General features: G+C 36.7%; 1 protein-coding gene and 1 long non-coding RNA gene across 14 annotated transcripts in view; one reads left to right on the forward strand and one right to left on the reverse strand.

Moving 5' to 3' along the window:
* Window positions 1-17,040, forward strand: part of SPATA17 (spermatogenesis associated 17) — a 233,013-nt gene that overhangs the window by 151,121 nt on the left and 64,852 nt on the right. For all 7 annotated transcript variants that reach the window (XR_009210752.1, XR_009210753.1, XM_032136510.2 and 4 more), the window contains exon 9: window positions 16,618-16,744. Coding sequence is in view for 5 of the 7 variants with exons in the window: in XM_032136510.2 (XP_031992401.1) it covers window positions 16,618-16,744 (127 nt within the window). In the remaining 2 variants the exon portion in view is untranslated. The remainder of the gene's footprint in view (window positions 1-16,617; window positions 16,745-17,040) is intronic.
* Window positions 1-17,040, reverse strand: part of LOC116457356 (uncharacterized) — a 56,165-nt gene that overhangs the window by 15,454 nt on the left and 23,671 nt on the right. For 4 of the 7 annotated variants that reach the window (XR_009210885.1, XR_009210886.1, XR_009210883.1 and 1 more), the window contains exon 3: window positions 15,476-15,672. The exons of the other annotated variants lie outside the window; for them this stretch is intronic. This is a non-coding gene — a long non-coding RNA (uncharacterized LOC116457356). The remainder of the gene's footprint in view (window positions 1-15,475; window positions 15,673-17,040) is intronic. 7 annotated transcript variants of the gene reach the window in all.

Consider the following 17,040-nt stretch of genomic DNA (forward strand, 5'->3'; position numbering starts at 1 on the left):
AATAATCACAGGCCGGTAGGTTATAGCTGTTAGTTACATATCTTCTTTAAAATAAACATAGCAAATAGGACAATAATAATAAAGACATGGAAGATAGTTTACAGAAGTTTTTTTGGAAATCATTTTAAAGCTTTATTTGTTCTTGTTTTTAAAGGAACTCATTCAATTTTCTCATGCCATCTCAAAGAAAATTATTTCCCTCACTCATATGTCTATCCTCATGAAGCCAGGAAGCCAAATAAGCAATTAATAAATAATTATGAAGGAACCTTTATATGGGAAGGTCTCATCTAGATATTGTGAGAAATAAAAATGATTATTTATTGATTCAACAGATGTTTACATGTCAGGAATAGTTCCAAGCTCTAGGGACATAGCAGTGAATAAATTAGACATAGCCTCTACTCTCGTGAAACTTATATAGCTGAAAGCAACCAGAAAACCCAACAAAATTTTTAGTAACATTTACCAAGTATTTGATAAATGGTCAAGTGTGTGTAAGAGACAATGTATATATTTTTAAATGTTGAGTTTTCTCTGGTCTCTGATAATCTAGGAAAGTGTTCTTGACAGGTAAGGAACTGAGTTGGATCCTGCAAAAGATGATTGAGATTTTGATAGAGGAAAGAAGAAAGTAGATAAAAGTAGGCTGATGATATGAAAAGGAAAACAATGGTAGGAAAAGTTGACAGAACAATGACAAGACCAATTTGACAGGCTAATATTTATGTTAGAGAGCAGGAGAAAGAAAAATTGCAAAAAAAGTTCAAGACCAAGGAGTTGGTGGTTTATCCTATAGGTAATGGAAAATTATTTTTTTTTTAGAGAAAGTGGATGGTATAAAAAGAATATAAATTTGATTGTGAGACAAATGTATTTGAGAAGAATATGATAGATGCAGTGAAACCCATTAGGATAAATATTGCAAAAACTTTGGTAATAGGTAATGGGTTAGAACTAAAATGATAGAAGGATTCAATACTCTCTTCTTCTTCTTCCTCTTCTGTATAATCTTTAAATGGTTGCTTCTACTTGAAAGATTTTAATTACCACCTCTATGCCAATGATTTCCATTTTAAATATGTACAATCTTGATCCTACATTTCAGGTTTACATTTTCAACTGCCATCTTTGTTTGTATCTCCACCAGATGTCCTAAATGCAGTGTATAACACACTTTCCTGCATCTTTTCTTGAGTGTGAATTGCATCACCAACTATCTGCACAAGCTAGAGACTTGTGAGTTACCTTCTCCTCCAGCATCATCCATATCCTATGAGTCCTCAAGTCCTGTTTATTCTACCTTTTAAGTTTTTCTCAAATTCAACCTCTCTTCCCCTTTATACTATCGCTGTCTTAATTTAGGCACCTTAAAATTCCTTAACTTTAATTGCCATAAAATCCCTTCAACCTAGTCTACCTAGTCTTACTCTCACTCAGTGCATTTTACCACACAAGCACTAAAGAGATTCCATTATGCAATTATTATTCAGCTAAAATGCCTTTCAATGGCTTTTTATTGCCTCTAGGATAAAGTTTAATTTCTTATTAGAAGACACAGTTTCTTCAGGATCTGATCCAAGCTTATTTCTCTAGTTAATCTTTGTCATATTCTGTAAAGAACTTTGTGCTCCAGAGATACTGAGCTGTTTTCATTCTTCTTTATGTCCCTGGTTCGCTCTTGTTTCTGTTAGAAATTTTCTACTTCCTTTGATTTATGAATCTCCTCAAATCCATTTAAAAAAAATAAAGAAGAATTTTTGTTTACCTCTTAAAACATTAAAACTACAACACATATTTATTGTAAAAACCTTAAACACTATTCACTGATCCTCAGTTATGTTTTCCAGAGGTATCTGTTGTCAACCCTTTCTTGTGTATCTGTCCAGGAAATTTTGGTTACATGTGCAATTATATGTATATTTATTATTTCTTTGTTAAAATATGACAGAATGTTATATATAATGTACTTCTTATTTATGGGATATGGTGATCACAGAGAATTTTAGGCTTTAAAATTTCAGAAGGGAACATTTCAAGGAATATTTCCAAACATGAAATGGGACCATGAAAGTTGCTTAGATGAAATGGGAAAAAAAGTTATTATTATTAACAGGTGGAGGAAAAGGGAGGCCATAATGGTACTAGAGCTATTCAATGTTTACTTCACCCATCAAGACAGCAGAAATGGAATGGAGTGGACAATCATAAATCAGATGATATAGGCTATGATATGGTCTTCACTAAGGTCTTATGAGAGGTGTAAAGGTCCTATACCTTGATATCTTCTGTTAATTGTAAACATTCTGGCTTAATACAGGAGACTATAATTATATCCAAAATACAATGGATTTAGGATATTACAATAGAAATGAAAACCAACTAGTTTCAATTAATTTTCTGTTAGGCATAATAATGCTTCCCCAATCCCTATTGCCCTGCCAAAGAAGTCTATATGCCCTAATCCTAGTAACTTGTGAATGTTACCTTACATAATAAAAAGGTCTTTGCAGATTTGATTAAATTAGGGACTTTTAGGTGGGGAGATTATCCTGGATTACCAGAGTGGGGCCAGTTTTGTAATTCAAAGGTCCTTAAAAATGGAAGAGGGAGGCAGAAAGAAATTTGACTACATGAAAGGAGGTCAGAGTGATGCAATGTGAGGAGGGTTCAATTTACCTTTGCTAGCTTTAAAGATGGGGCATGAGCACCACGTCAAGGAATGTAGGCCGCCTCTAGAAGTCACAAAAGGAGCGGAAATTGATTCTCTTCTAGATCCTCTAGAAGGAACGCAGTCCTGCCAATACCTTGATTTTAGCCCAGTAAGACCTATTTTGCACTTCTGATCTCAACAATGATAAGTTAATACTGTTGTTTAAGCCACCAATTTTGCGGTGATTTGTTATAACAGCAAAATAAAATAAATGCGAGTATTTTTCCTCAAGGTTTTCAAATCAAGAAGCTACCTCGCTAGGTCAGACTTTGGTGTTTAGATTAATTATAATCCTGAGCTAAATTTGAAGGAACTCCTTAAATCCCTAAGGATTCAAGAGTCTTCCACAAGTTTAAGTTATAGACATCGAGAATTTAAAAAATGTAACAGTGACTGGAGTTTCCCTATGAAGAGGAGTTCATGATTAAAGCATATTGTAGCTATATTTTAACTTATATCGGCTTTCATTTAAGAAACTGTGTATAGACAGCTCAACAGCTGTCTCTACATCTTTTAGAAAAATAAAAAAGTATTAATTTACTGATAGTTACTCAGTGTAGGTGAAATGAGAGACATCCCATAAACATTTAGTAGCATAGCAGAACTAATAACTCTATTTCTTGAGCTCCTCCACTTGCTGGAACTAATAGCTATGAATCTAGTGTGCCTTCATTTCTCTCAAATTTGCAACCTAGCTTAGATAGGGGCCTTGGTAAATATTGGATTTGGTAATATTATAAAACGGAAATGGGGTCCATTCACCCACCACAGTAAAACACAGAGGTTTTTGCAGTGACAGAAAGGAAGCTGTTTATTGCAGGGCACCAAGCAAAAAGATTCAAGGAAGCTCATGCTTAAGACCCAACCTCGCCAGTGGCCTGCAGGTAAGAGTTTTTAAAGGCAGGAGCAAATTTCAGGAAAGCAGAAGCTACAGGCAAAATCATAAATCAATACATGGAGGTCACACACTAGTTTTGGCCTAAAAGGGTGAGATATCTTGAAGCAGGAGCTTACAGATGGTAGGTAGATTTAAAGATCTTCTGATTGGCAATTGGCTAAGAAAGAGAAACTCTTTTTAAAAATTTGGGATCATGGTTGGGTGTGGTGGCTCACACCTGTAATCCCAGCACTTTGGGAGGCTGAGCCACGTGGATCACTTGAGGTCAAGAGTTCGAGACCAGCCAGGCCAACATGGTGAAAGCTCATCTCTACTAAAAATACAAAAAAATTAGCCAAGTGTGGTGGTGGGCACCTGTAGTCCCAGCTACTCGGGAGGCTGAGGCACAAGAATCACTTGAACCTGAGAGGCGGAGGTGGCAGTGAGCCAAGATCACACCACTGCACTCCAGCCTGGGTGACAGAGCGAGATACTGTCTCAAAATTTAAAAAAGTAAAATTGGAGGTGAATAAAAAAATGTTAACCGGTTAGAGGGAATGACTTCCCCCAAGCCCCTTACGAAGGAACTTACAACAAAGGGTGATAGTTAAAGTTTAGTCTTCACTTCCCCCTTATCTGGGGTCTAAGTGCCAACAGATCCATTCAGTGAGAGTCTGAGCCCATGAAAGACAACTCAGGGACCTATGGTAAGATGTTATCGTTAGTTCCTACAGGGAAAGCAAATAGCTCTAGAACAAGTTACTTATTTACTTCTGGGGCTGGAATTTCCCTTGAAGGGACTCGGGATTTTCCTTTATTTCTGTGCTTGGTGTCCACAGGCCCCTAAAAAAGGGGGAACCATGCTCCGTTGTAGTAAATATCAGTAAAAAGTGAGTAAATTACTCACTTTTATTTATTTATTTATTTATTTATTTATTTATTTATTTGAGATGGAGTCTCGCTCTGTCACCCAGGCTGGAGTGCAGTGGCGTGATCTCAGCTCACTGCAAGCTCTGCCTCCTGGGTTCACGCCATTCTCCTCCCTCAGCCTCCCCAGTAGCTGGGACTGCAGGTGTCTGTTACCGTGCCCGGCTAATTTTTTGTATTTTTAGTAGAGACAGGGTTTCACTGTGGTCTCGACCTCCTGACCTTGTGATCTGCCAGCCTCAGCCTCCCAAAGTGCTGGGATTATAGGAGTGAGCCACCACGCCCGGCCAAATTACTCACTTTTAAAACTTTAAATATAACTTCTAATTAAGTATCATTTTGTAGTCATTACTATAAGAAAAATGTTGTGGGAAAGGTTAAGAAACAAGATCTAAATAACAGTTTTTAGAAAGGACATTTTACAATGTGATATATACGGGTGAGCACTGGTTCTATTTATCATTAAAGAATAGTGAAAAGAAAATTTAACGTATCTCAAAACTTTTTTGACTTGTGTAGTTTTTTCAGACACTTTAGACCTTTAAAATTTGCATATTTTCTGAACTATTACTGTATTATGATAGAGATTATCATATATTTTCAGATAATGTTTTCTTAACAATTCAACTTTTATTTGTAACTCTTCCATTTATTTTAATTACTAGCACAGTGTGCAACATTTATTAATCAGCAGAGCCTTTTTAAGTTAAAATACTAAATTAGCTAACCCCATTAACACAGAATACTCCAAACAAGCAGTAATAGGAGAGGTAGTTACTGTGCAAATCGTATTATACATGCGGGTGCTCTAGGGCACAGTTAAGCATGATTACCCTCTTTTGATCCAGTATTCCTCTGCCTCTCCCAGCTAATTTCCAGTGGAAATTTACAAAGTGCTGCCTTCATTTTTCCAGCTTAATTTTTCTAATGAAGTTCCGGTACTTTATAACACTGGGGATATAGATAATAAGCCTGTGTATAATTAAGAAGTTCTAGAATTTGTCTACAAAATAGCCCTGTATTACTTTGGCCATATAGTGAGAACTGTGCTCTCTTTTTGTCCACTTTTTCTCTGAAAGAAAAAAAAAGTTTATTTTAAGTAAATGACCACAGAATACTAGAATTCTATTCTTACAGACACCTGCGTCTAAAGAAGCTTAAGATTTTAAAAATCTATATAATTTGATAATTTGGAATACTTTCAGTGATATGCTTGAGAATATGTACTTTTAGTATATATAATCAGACAAGTCATAAAAAGACACTTCTAGTATTTGGACTTTATGCTGTAGAGACATTCATAAGACCAGCACAGTGTTTTAGGCCCTGAGTGAAAGATCAGATAGGTTGCAGTTATCACTCTGTTAGCTATGGAGATGATTTAGAAGTGGGAGTCAATGGGGACAGAGGCCAGAGTCACCGGGGCCACAGTCCAGGTCAGAGGTGAAGAGGACTTGCGGTAGAACTGAGACGTTGGTAATGGAGGGTAGAGAAATGTTAAGAAGCTGCTTTATAGGTCGGATCCTATAACCAGGCATGTCCAGTTTTTTGGCTTCCCTGGGCAACACTGGAAGAAGAAGAAGAATTGTCTTGGGCCACACATAAAATACACTAATGATAGCTGATGAACTTAAATCACAACAAATAATTTTACGATGTTTGAAGAAAGTTTACAAATTTGTGTTGGGCTGCATGTGGCCCACGGGGCATGGGTTAGAGAAGTTTGCTATAAACCCTAAATCAGATTTAGGGGTGAGCCTGATATGGTCTGGATGGTGTGGTCAGAGGCACAGATGCATTTAGGATCACTGTCTCAGAGCTTTCTTACTTGCAAAGAACAAAGATCCATTCAAGGAAACTCAAGAAACTAAGGGGATGTTTAAAAGATAGGAGGAATTTTATATAGATATAAAGACCCAAAGAAAAACTAAGATGAGTAGGGGGCTGTAGGGACATGGTGTTCTTCTTCTAGTGGCATCTCTGCTTTCCTCTGCATGTCTGCTTCTTTGTACTGACTAGCTTAACTGATGACTCGTAAATCATAAATTTTCTTTCCCATAAATCTTTAGCTTTCACTTAGTTACCACCCAGGCCTAATTCAATATACCCTTCCAGCTCTAGAACCCACAGCTACTTCTGTTTTTCAGTTCAAATTTCTGAGAGAGAATCTGTTTTGCTCAATTTATGTTAACAAATTGGCTCACATATGCCACAGGCTTGGAACGAAATAGACAATAAATAAGGGTTAAGTTAAAGGTCTATTAACGTACTAATAGACCACGACTGTGGTCTAAGGGAGGGGTGTCACATTATATCAAATACAGTTTTTTTGTGAGAGTAGAGCCACAAGCAAGAATCTCAGATTGAGGAGAGCAGAGGCAGGAATGTCCTTTCATGCCCTAACTTTGATGGCTTCTGACTTAGGTGACTGGCTAGAGGATGATGTTTTGACTTATCTAAGAAAAAATAGATAAGAAGCATTGCAAATTTGATAGCGTGGAGGATTTGGATATGAGTTTAATTTGGAGGCAGCTCTATTTGAGGTTCCTCTAGTGTATCAAGGTAAATATCCATAGTGAACATTTGAAAATACTGTTCTTCAGTTAAAGAAAGATATGGTGTATTGAGATAAAGATTTAGAAATCATCAGTTTAGAGGTGATAGTTAAAACCTTAGTGGTGGAATAATCCCTCAGGAGAAACTATATAGAGAGAAGATTACAGATTTCTAGGAATTGCTTTAATGTTAGGGCAGTGGTTTTTTTTTTTTTTTTTTTTTTTTTTTTTGAGATGAAGTCTTGCTCTGTTGCCCAGGCTGAAGTGCAGTGGCCTGATCTCGGCTCACTGCAAGCTCCGCCTCCCGGGTTCACGCCATTCTCCTGCCTCAGCCTCCCGAATAGCTGGGACTAAAGGCACCCACCACCATGCCTGGCTAATTTTTTGTACTTTTAGTAGAGACGGGGTTTCACCGTGTTACCCAGGATGGTCTCGATCTCCTGATCTTGTGATCCGCCCGCCTCGGCCTCCCAAAGTGCTGGGATTACAGGCGTGAGCCACCGCGCCCGGCAGGGCAGTGGTTTTTAGTCAAGATTGCTTAACTGCATCACCTTGAAGTTTAAAATTATATGCATATGAATTCCCAAGTCTCAATCACAGATAGTTTGGTTCAGTAGGCATATATATTTGCAAAATATGCCCAGGTGATTCAAACAGTTCTGGTTAAGAGTCATTACTTTCAGATATTGGCAGAATATGACAAGTCAGTCAAGAAACAGAGACAGCAAGAAAGAGAACCAGGAGCGATTGTGCAAATCAAAGAGGACTGGCTACAAGAAGTGGATGAACAGCTTGATGCAAGTTCAAATTCAGTGAAAACTAAAAAGGAGACCGGGCGCGGTGGCTCACGCCTGTAATCCCAGCACTTTGGAAGACCCAGGCGGGCGGATCACGAGGTCAGCAGATGGAGACCATCCTGGCTATCACGGTGAAACCCCGTCTCTACTAAAAAACGCAAAAAATTAGCCGGGCGTAGTGGTGGGCGCCTGTAGTCCCAGCTACTCTGGAGGCTGAGGCAGGAGAATGGGGTGAACCTGGGAGGCGGAGCTTGCAGTGAGCCAAGATCGTGCCACTGCACTCCAGCCTGGGTAACAGAGCGAGACTCCATCGCAAAAAAAAAAAAAAAAAAGAAAAAGAAAGAAAGAAAGAAAACTAAAAAGGATATCTAGGATTTGGCTATTGGGGAGTCATTCATTAGTAGATTTTACTTTCTCCTGTGACTATCACCTAGTTGTTACTTCTCCTGTATTTTCTTCGGGAATTAACATCACATTAAGCCCTCTATATATTGTAGAATCTATAGTCTTCTGTTTAAAAATCATTTTGTTACATCTTTGGTACATTCACAATTTATTAAGAATAACTAATGGTGATTTGGTGATCTCATACAAAAGCTTGCACAGTAATTTAAGATATCATTTATCTTGTCAGGGACCTTAAAATCATTGATGGAGCTACTCACTTTAAAATTCTAAACCAGAGATTGCAAAGTAGTAGCTTGTGAGCTGCATATAGCCTCCCGGGGGTGTTGTATTTGGATCCCACAATATTCTAAAACTTAGGTAAATTGAAAAGTAATTAAAAATGACAATTAAATTATTTAAAACTCCAGATTTTACCGCTTATAGCAAAAATCAGGAGATCTAGAAGGAGCAGGCTCACAGTCTGACATGGCGACAATTGATTAAAACTTGGACTCTTTGGTTTACATCTGACTCATTTATGTTATCTGCCTGGCCCTTTAACAGAAAAATAAGAGAGCCTTGTTCTGGACGATAAGCTTCTCAACAACGGAGCCCCTGACTTATGCACTACACTTAGCACAATAGTTGACAAACAGTAAGTGCTAAGAGGTTTTTTACGATTGAATTTTGACTCTTGAGCTTGAACTAGATTTTGCTTGTTTTAGCCTAACATATCAGATCACAAAAATCATTCTCACTGAAAACAAGTCAAGCCAAAAAATGAAGTCAATTATGATTTCTTTGATGTTTATTAATACTACACTAACAGTCTCAGTAATAGGCTTATATTTTCTTTTGTTGTTCTTACTGTGAACATAATTTTCCAAATTATGTCTCTTAAAAAACTAGTCAAGACTAATGTTAATGAGTTTCTTTCAAATAAGTTTGGGGAAAAATTACATTGAAAACACTTAAATGGATTTTTGACACTTACAGGGCTTCTCAGTCTTAAATATACTTTTATTTGATGTGACTATCAAAGAGGGGAAATATAATACAGAATAGCATTTTGCAAATGTATTCACTCAACAAATATTATTGCATGCTGACTGTATGCCAAGGCACTACATTAGACATTGAGAACATAGCAGTGAACAAGACAGACAAAAGTCTCTCTTTTTTTTTTGGGACGCAGTCTTGCTCTGTTGCCCAGGCTGGAGTGCAGTGGTGTGATCTCGGCTCACTGCAAACTCCGCCTCCCAGGTTCAATTGATTCTCCAGCCTCAGGCTCCCAAGTAGCTGGGATTGCAGGTGCCCACCACTACACCTGGCTAATTTTTGTATTTTTAGTAGAGACAGGATTTCACCATGTTGGCCAGGCTGGTCTCGCACTGCTGACCTTAGGTGATCCACCCACCTCGGCCTCCCAAAGTGCTAGGATTACAGACATAAGCCACCACCCCCAGTGACAAAAGTCTGTTGACCTTATGAAGCAAATGGCCTAGTTGGCCATGAGTCCCCTCATCTCATCCCCAGACCATAGTTTGGAATACAGTGCTCTGGATATAGTTTGATGTATTTCTTCCCACCATTTATTTATTTATTTGTTTATTTATTTATTTATTTATTTTGAGACAGGGTCTCAGTCTGTCACCCAGGCTGGAGTGCAGTGGCATGATCATGACTCACAGCAGCTTTGACCTCCAGGCTCAGGTGATCCTCCCACCTCAGCCTCTCTAGTAGCTGAGACTACACCTTCTCACCACCACGCCCAGCTAATTTTTGTATTTTTTGTAGAAATGGGGTTTCACCATGTTGCCGAAGCTGGTCTCAAACTCCTGGGCTCAAGTGATCCACCCACCTTGGCCTCCCAAAGTGCTAAGATTACAGGCATGAGAAGTTTATGTTCTTTAAGTGATTTATATAAGTCCTTAAAATATCTAAGTTCATCATTTTTAGCCATTTTTGAAACTTTGTTAGTTTAAAACATTAGATGTAAATGGCCTGAAAGAAGAGCCTATGTGAATGCTATTTAGCTGAGGCCTTTAACTTTAGCATCTTTCGGCAGATATTTTTAAAAATATTTTTCACAATCAGAAGAAAATAAAGTGAACTCTGCAAAATATATATCAGAAATTTGTTACATAGATGTAATGAAATTACTGAGCCAAGATGATTTGAGATTGTTAATAATAATAATAACAAATCCAGGGAAATGTATTCCTCTTAGGCTAAGAAAAATGTAAGGAAAAGGGAAAAATATCTTTCCAGTTACATTTAGAAGCTTGCAGTATAAGCTTACTGTTTAGTTGAACAGATAGTCTTGCCACTTGCATTCTTTATATTTAAACATTACATTTCTGTCTCCACCCTGAGGGGGAGATATTGCTGCCTAAATAGTTCATGAGTTTTAAATTTGTACTATGAATTCTACTCTAAGTATAAAATACTGTGTGTATTAAGCACTTATAGCTATGGTTTATCCTCAACTATAAAGGAAGTCTGTCTAATTTCTATTCCAGATTGTTGCTCATTTTATTAATATCTCTTCAACAAAAACTCCACTAATCTATGTTTTGAAATCTTTCTGTTCATACTAATGAGCTATATATTAGGTTTACCTGGACATTTAGGTGGTTAATACATACAGTAAAGATGCTTTTTATTTTTCATATTGAAAGTAATGAAAAATAGACTTATTTATTTGCTGACCTTTTACTAAAACTCAAACTATTCTGTATCATAAAGGACAAATATTCGACATCTTATGGCCCGTTTTAATGGGCCATAACATGATTTGTTTTTTTTAGAAGGAGCAAAATTATTCATTATTAATTATACTTACTACAATTGTAAAACATGTCTCATCCTATTTCAAATATTATTGCCAAATAATTTGTATATTTCCAATTACATGTTCTTTCAAAATGCTTTGCCTTAAAAAAGTTTGTGATTGGTTTATGAGAACCGGGTCATCTGATAATGAGATCAGGCACGCTTAGCCCCTCAGCCCTCAAAACATTAAATTTACTATTTTCCTTTTTCTTTCTTTCTTTTTTTTTTTTTTTTTTTTTTTTGAGATGGAGTCTCACTCTGTTGCCCAGGCTGCAGTGCAGTAGTGTAATCTCGGCTCACTGCAGCCTCCACCTCCTGGGTTCAGATGATTCTCAGGCCTTAACCTCTTGAGTAGCTGGGATTACAGCCCCATACCATCACACCTGGCTATTTTTTATATTTTTAGTAGAGATGGGGTTTTGCCATGTTGCCCAGGCTGGTCTTGAACACCTGACCTCAAGTGATCCACCCATCTCAGCCTAAAGTGCTGGGATTACAGGCGTGAGCCACAGCACCCATCCTAAATTTACTGTTTTCTATATTATAATAATGGTTAAAATATTAGAGTTGAGATTAATTTTTGAGCAGGTATACTTTTATAACATAAAAATTTGCTGTTTGTTGATTCATTTATTAGATTAAATCAGCGTCATTTATCCATATTTGCTTTTACATTCTTTCATCAATTCTTTCCCAACTTTTAAATGTAGGTGTCTTTCCTTGTCAAATCAAGTTTTGTAGAACGGAGTACAGATTCCCTTTCCTTAATAAGTCTAGAGTGGAATTTTTCTATTCTTATTTTCTTCATCCCAATTTAACTAACTGTTCTGTTTTGAACATTACTAAGCTCTTACTCCTTGCCACTTCTTTGGCAAGTATTTTAGATAGACCTTTTAAGCAGATATTCTGGGATGACCCCTAGCAGCCCGTCCTACATCCCTATTTAGGAGTTCCTGTCCTTCCAGCATTGTTAATGATTGGCATGAGGAGGCTGCTCATAGACTAACATCTTTATTAATGAAGCTTGTGATCTTTTGAGAATGTGCTAAAATTTTGCTATAAGAACAAAAAAATTGACATAATTCCTACTTTATGTAATTTAAAAGATAAAACTATTGATTTTCTAAGAGATTCTTTGTCATTTATTACCTCAGTAGTGCATGCTAAAGAAATAATAGCATCTTACAGTCACTCTTATTAGAAGTAAACTACTACTCGCACGTACGAAGTTCAATTACTCAAGTATTGCAACAATAAAATTCATAAGACCTTATTTGCTATTCTGTTATCTCATTAACTTTGAAACTTGAAAAGTAAATAATGTTATACCTACTTTGAGAATAAGAAAAAGTATGTGTTTCTCTTTTCCCACCTGAAAAAGTGAATGTGTCAATAGTCACTTATTGTTTAAGAGTCTGCCTTCCTTCCTCCTTCCTTCCTTCCTTCCTCCCTCCCTCCTCCCTCCCTCCTTCCTTCCTTCCTTTTCTTTCCCTTTTTTTCTTTTCTTCCCTCTGTAGCCCAGGCTGGAGTATAGTCGGCTCGCTGCAGACTCCCTGCCTCCGGCTCCTATGATTCTCCTGCCTCTGGGCGGCCGCCCCGTCTGGGAAGTGAGGAGTGCCTCTGCCCGGCCGCCCCGTCTGGGAAGAAGTGAGGAGCACCTCTGCCCGGCCGGCCTGTCTGGGAAGAAGTGAGGAGCGCCTCTGCCCGGCCGCCCCGTCTGGGAAGTGAGGAGCGCCTCTGCCCGGGCGCCCCGTCTGGGATGTGGGGAGCACCTCTGCCCGGCCGGCCCGACTGGGAGGTCTACCACGGAGGCCAGACGCAATGTGGGGGCTGGACGTGGTGGCTCACGCCTGTAGTCCCAGCACTCTGGGAGGCCGAGGCGGGTTGATCACTTGAGGCTAGGAGTTCGAGACCAGCCTGGCCAACATGGCGAAACATATGAAAAATACAACAGACAAACCAACCAACCAACCAACCCGGTGACAACAAAACAGGTCTACCCTGGAGTCATACTCTAATTTTTTCTGTTTTCCTCCCTTTCTGATCCTTTATCCCACTTTCTTTCTCTTCCTCTTCCTTCTCCTTCTTCTTTGTCAAATAGAGGATTGAGTTATTATAAGTGATCCATACAAAGTCCCTCTCTCATTTATTTTCTTTAATTCCCACCTCCCATTTCTATTCCCCGTCTTCCCATGTGCGACCTTCCTAATATGTTTGATATCTATCTTTTTGTTTGTATGTATTTTTAGAAAATGTTTATTGTTTTGTGTGCAAAAAAAATTAATAAAAAAATTTTTTGACTAAAAAAGAGTCTTTATTTTATAATTCATAAATACGAAATCTCTTCCAATAGAAGGTGGAAAATGTCAGACTTCTCGGGCATCAAATGATCATAAGGCATGTAATTTAGCAGCAGAGTTTAGAGAGAGGAATGTGATAATGGGTGACCACATTGATCCTCAGTCTTTATTAGCCTTTGTAATGCTGTGGCCAAGTCAGCCTTCCAAAGAGAGAGCCAGTGTAGCACCTCAACGATGGTTACAGGGTGTGACAGGAGTATCTGCAACTGGGCTAATATTCTCAGTTGCATAGAGATGCAACATCCTTCATAGAGATGTTAAGTAAGACAATATGAAACTGCTAAAACTTGGCCTGTACTGGTAGGAGACAATATAAGCACCCTGGCAGCAGCATTCTATTTTCTGTCTTTTTTTTTTTTTTTTTTTTTGAGACAGAGTCTCACTCTGTCACCCAGGCTGTAAGCATAAGCGCAACTAAATATATATTAAAAACTGGTAAAAGAACATCGTTTTAAAGTAATTGATAATTATGTAAAATTTTACTATAAACCAAAGTGATTTTTGTAATGTTAGTAGCTATTTATACTTTATAGAGCAAGTCTGATTTGAGAATTAACTAATTTTTTCCTAATTTGAAGATAAATGTTATTTAAAGATTATAAAATATCTAAATATTTTTGAATATACATACATGCACATATATATGTACAATTAAGAATATGTATATATGTTGCTTTCATGAAACATGTTGGCTAAATGAAAGTAGAGTTAATTCATGAGCAGGGAAATACCCAGTCTTCCAGCCTTGTCATCTCAGCCATCCATTCCCTTGAGAAGGCAAATTTTGTTCAGACACAAAAGAAAAATGTACTATTAAAATGCAATTCAGAAGTGATAAAAACTTAAGTGCAGCAGCCGGCTCACAGCGCCTCCTTTGTATACTCAGGGACATTGGGGCCACATTAATTTTTTTGTGTGTGATGTCCATCCCACATGCAAATTAGCACTGGAAGGACCATAATCTATCTTATATGAGAGCTCTTTTCCCAAGAGCATACGTAATACATGCTTCTGTAACTTTGTATAATTCAAAGCTCTGTATTGTTTATTTTTTATTTTAAATAGTGTTAGAAAATATTTTCTTAGGAAAAATATTAAGAAATAATTTATTAATAAATATTAAAAAGAAATTGCAGAGAGGTATTAAAATTGATGAAAGAATGCTTTTTCTAAGTTTATTAAATGGCAAAAATAATAATTTTCAATTTAATTTAGATTTTTAAAAACACCCTTCTTTATCTTAACTAAATGAGATCATCTATGTGAAAATTTTGGCATACAGTAATGGGTCAATAAATATATGTTGAACTTCAACTTTTTTTTTAAGTCTGAATTTCAGAATATTTTTCTCAGGAGAATATTTTATTTTGCTATTTATAGTTTTTATTTCCCAGAGCTTCCACTTTTTTCTAAATGTTTCTTTTATTTAAAAAAGCATCCAACTTTTATTTCATTAATACCATATCTTCTTTGATTATATGTGTTAAAAATGTCTGAATTTACTCCTGTTTGCTGCGTTATGATGTCTGTTTCCTCTAGCTTATTCCTTATGTTTGAATTTGTGTCCTTCTTCCACGTTGATTATTTTCCCACTGGTAATCCATTCTTAAGTTTATATTAAAAGGGAAAATATAAAAATTACATTAGAAACTCTATGGGTGTAAAAGAGTGACTTTTTGATAGATTTTATTATACTCTGATACAGCTTTTTAATCAAAACATCCCCAAATTGTTGATATTTTAACTCTTTTCTCTGAGAACCGTCACGTCTTTTCAGAAGATGCAGTCAGTCTTCTGAAGGATATAAGTCCAAGCTGCCAGTGCACTTAAGAGACGAGCAAGGAAAGAGTTCAATGGCCAGTCTTTGGATTAAAATCTACATATTCCATTTGGTGCCTCCCCTTAGACTTCCTCTGTACCTGCTTTCCTTGAGACTAGAGCTTTTTGGTGTAAATTTTTCTGAGAATAGGCTCTTACGGATACATGGACTGGGACATGGACCTGGGGATTTCATTATTCCTTACCTAGACTTCAGCTGTTTTCATCTTCATTCCTTCTCTCACTTTCTGCAATAACTGTAGATTTAGTTCCCGAGATTTTCCATGGTTCTGCAGGACAAATTGCCCTGTTTCTCTTTGACATCTCATTCTTCTGGCACTTAGATTTCAATTTTCTTAATTCTTTTGTGTCATTTATGAATTTTCTATCTTCCTTCCACCTGCTAAAAATTAATTGGTATTTTCAATTGCTCTTTCTTATTTTCTGTCCTATTTCTTCTTATAGGTTTATAACTTTTTAAAAAGATGTATTTACTCTTATTTCAGTGTGTTTTGGTGAGGGATCTGGGTTATACTGAAAGCATATCACAATCTTAGATGTTCTGTGAGAGTTTATATGGGTTTTAAAAGTTTGGTCTTTTCTGTTGATCATAAAAATATGTAAAGTAATAACGATGATGATGATGATGATAATGGTTGCTGCAACAGGTTCCTTCGATTTTTACATCTGCTTTTAGCACCAACATTATTTATTGGACACATTCTTTTCAGCCTCCATGTTAAATACCTTACATAAATTAAGTTGTTCATTCATTGTAATAACCCTATATGGAAGTCAAGGCTCATTCAGGTAACTTGCATAGGGTAATACAGCTAGCAAAGCAAAGCTAAGATGTGATTACAGGTCTGGCTGGCTTGAAGACCCCATTATTCATAACCGCTACTGCTACCAATAATGCCACCATTATTCAAGTGACTCAAAATTGAAGAAAGCCCACTTCAATGAGAATTGACTGTACTGGCTGTCCTTTTGATTTAAGGATACTATTTTAAAATTAAGAACATTTTCATTTATATGATGAATTTTGAGTTTTTGGCATAATTCATAAATGTATTATTTAACATTATCTCTCTATATAAAATACTTAAGACTCACAAAAATTCTGTGAAGAACATTTTAGTATCTCCATTTGAAGAATAGAAAATAAAGATTAATAGAAGTAATTAACACAGACAATCAGTGGCAGAGGTTGAAATGGAATCTAGGTATTCTGATTCTAAATAATGTATCATTTTCACTGTATTATAGTACTTCTACAAAACCTTATTTTAAAAATCAAATGTCTCTAGAAATCAAGTTAAGAATAGCTCTTGAATATTTCTTTCAGGTTTTTGCCATTTTCTTCATACCACAAAAAAGAAAAGTACATCCCATCAATGCATTTATCAAGCAAGTATGGTCCTATTTCTTACAAATTCCGAAGTGAAAATCCTAAGAAATGGATCTGTGACAAGGTGAGTTAACAAAACATTTTAAAAAGTTATTCCTTTTTAAAAGCTAGAAATATACATTAATTAGAGCAAATATAAATATTCTTATTACAATTAAGAGCTTTATGGTAACAAAATTTTTTATAGCTGTTTTAGGTAAAGATGGTGCAGCTGACCTATGTAAGTTTTTTTTTCAGTATTGTATTCTTAAGTTTTATGACTTAGTTATAACTTAGCTGCCCTAGGATCAAAGGCATGGATCATTGGCATTGGCATATGACCAGGATCAGGGCTTGAGTATGAGGTCACAGAATGGAGTT

Source organism: Hylobates moloch, unplaced genomic scaffold (genome assembly GCF_009828535.3).
Source record: "Hylobates moloch isolate HMO894 unplaced genomic scaffold, HMol_V3 SCAFFOLD_18, whole genome shotgun sequence".
In the NCBI taxonomy this organism is placed as follows: Eukaryota; Metazoa; Chordata; class Mammalia; order Primates; family Hylobatidae; genus Hylobates; species Hylobates moloch.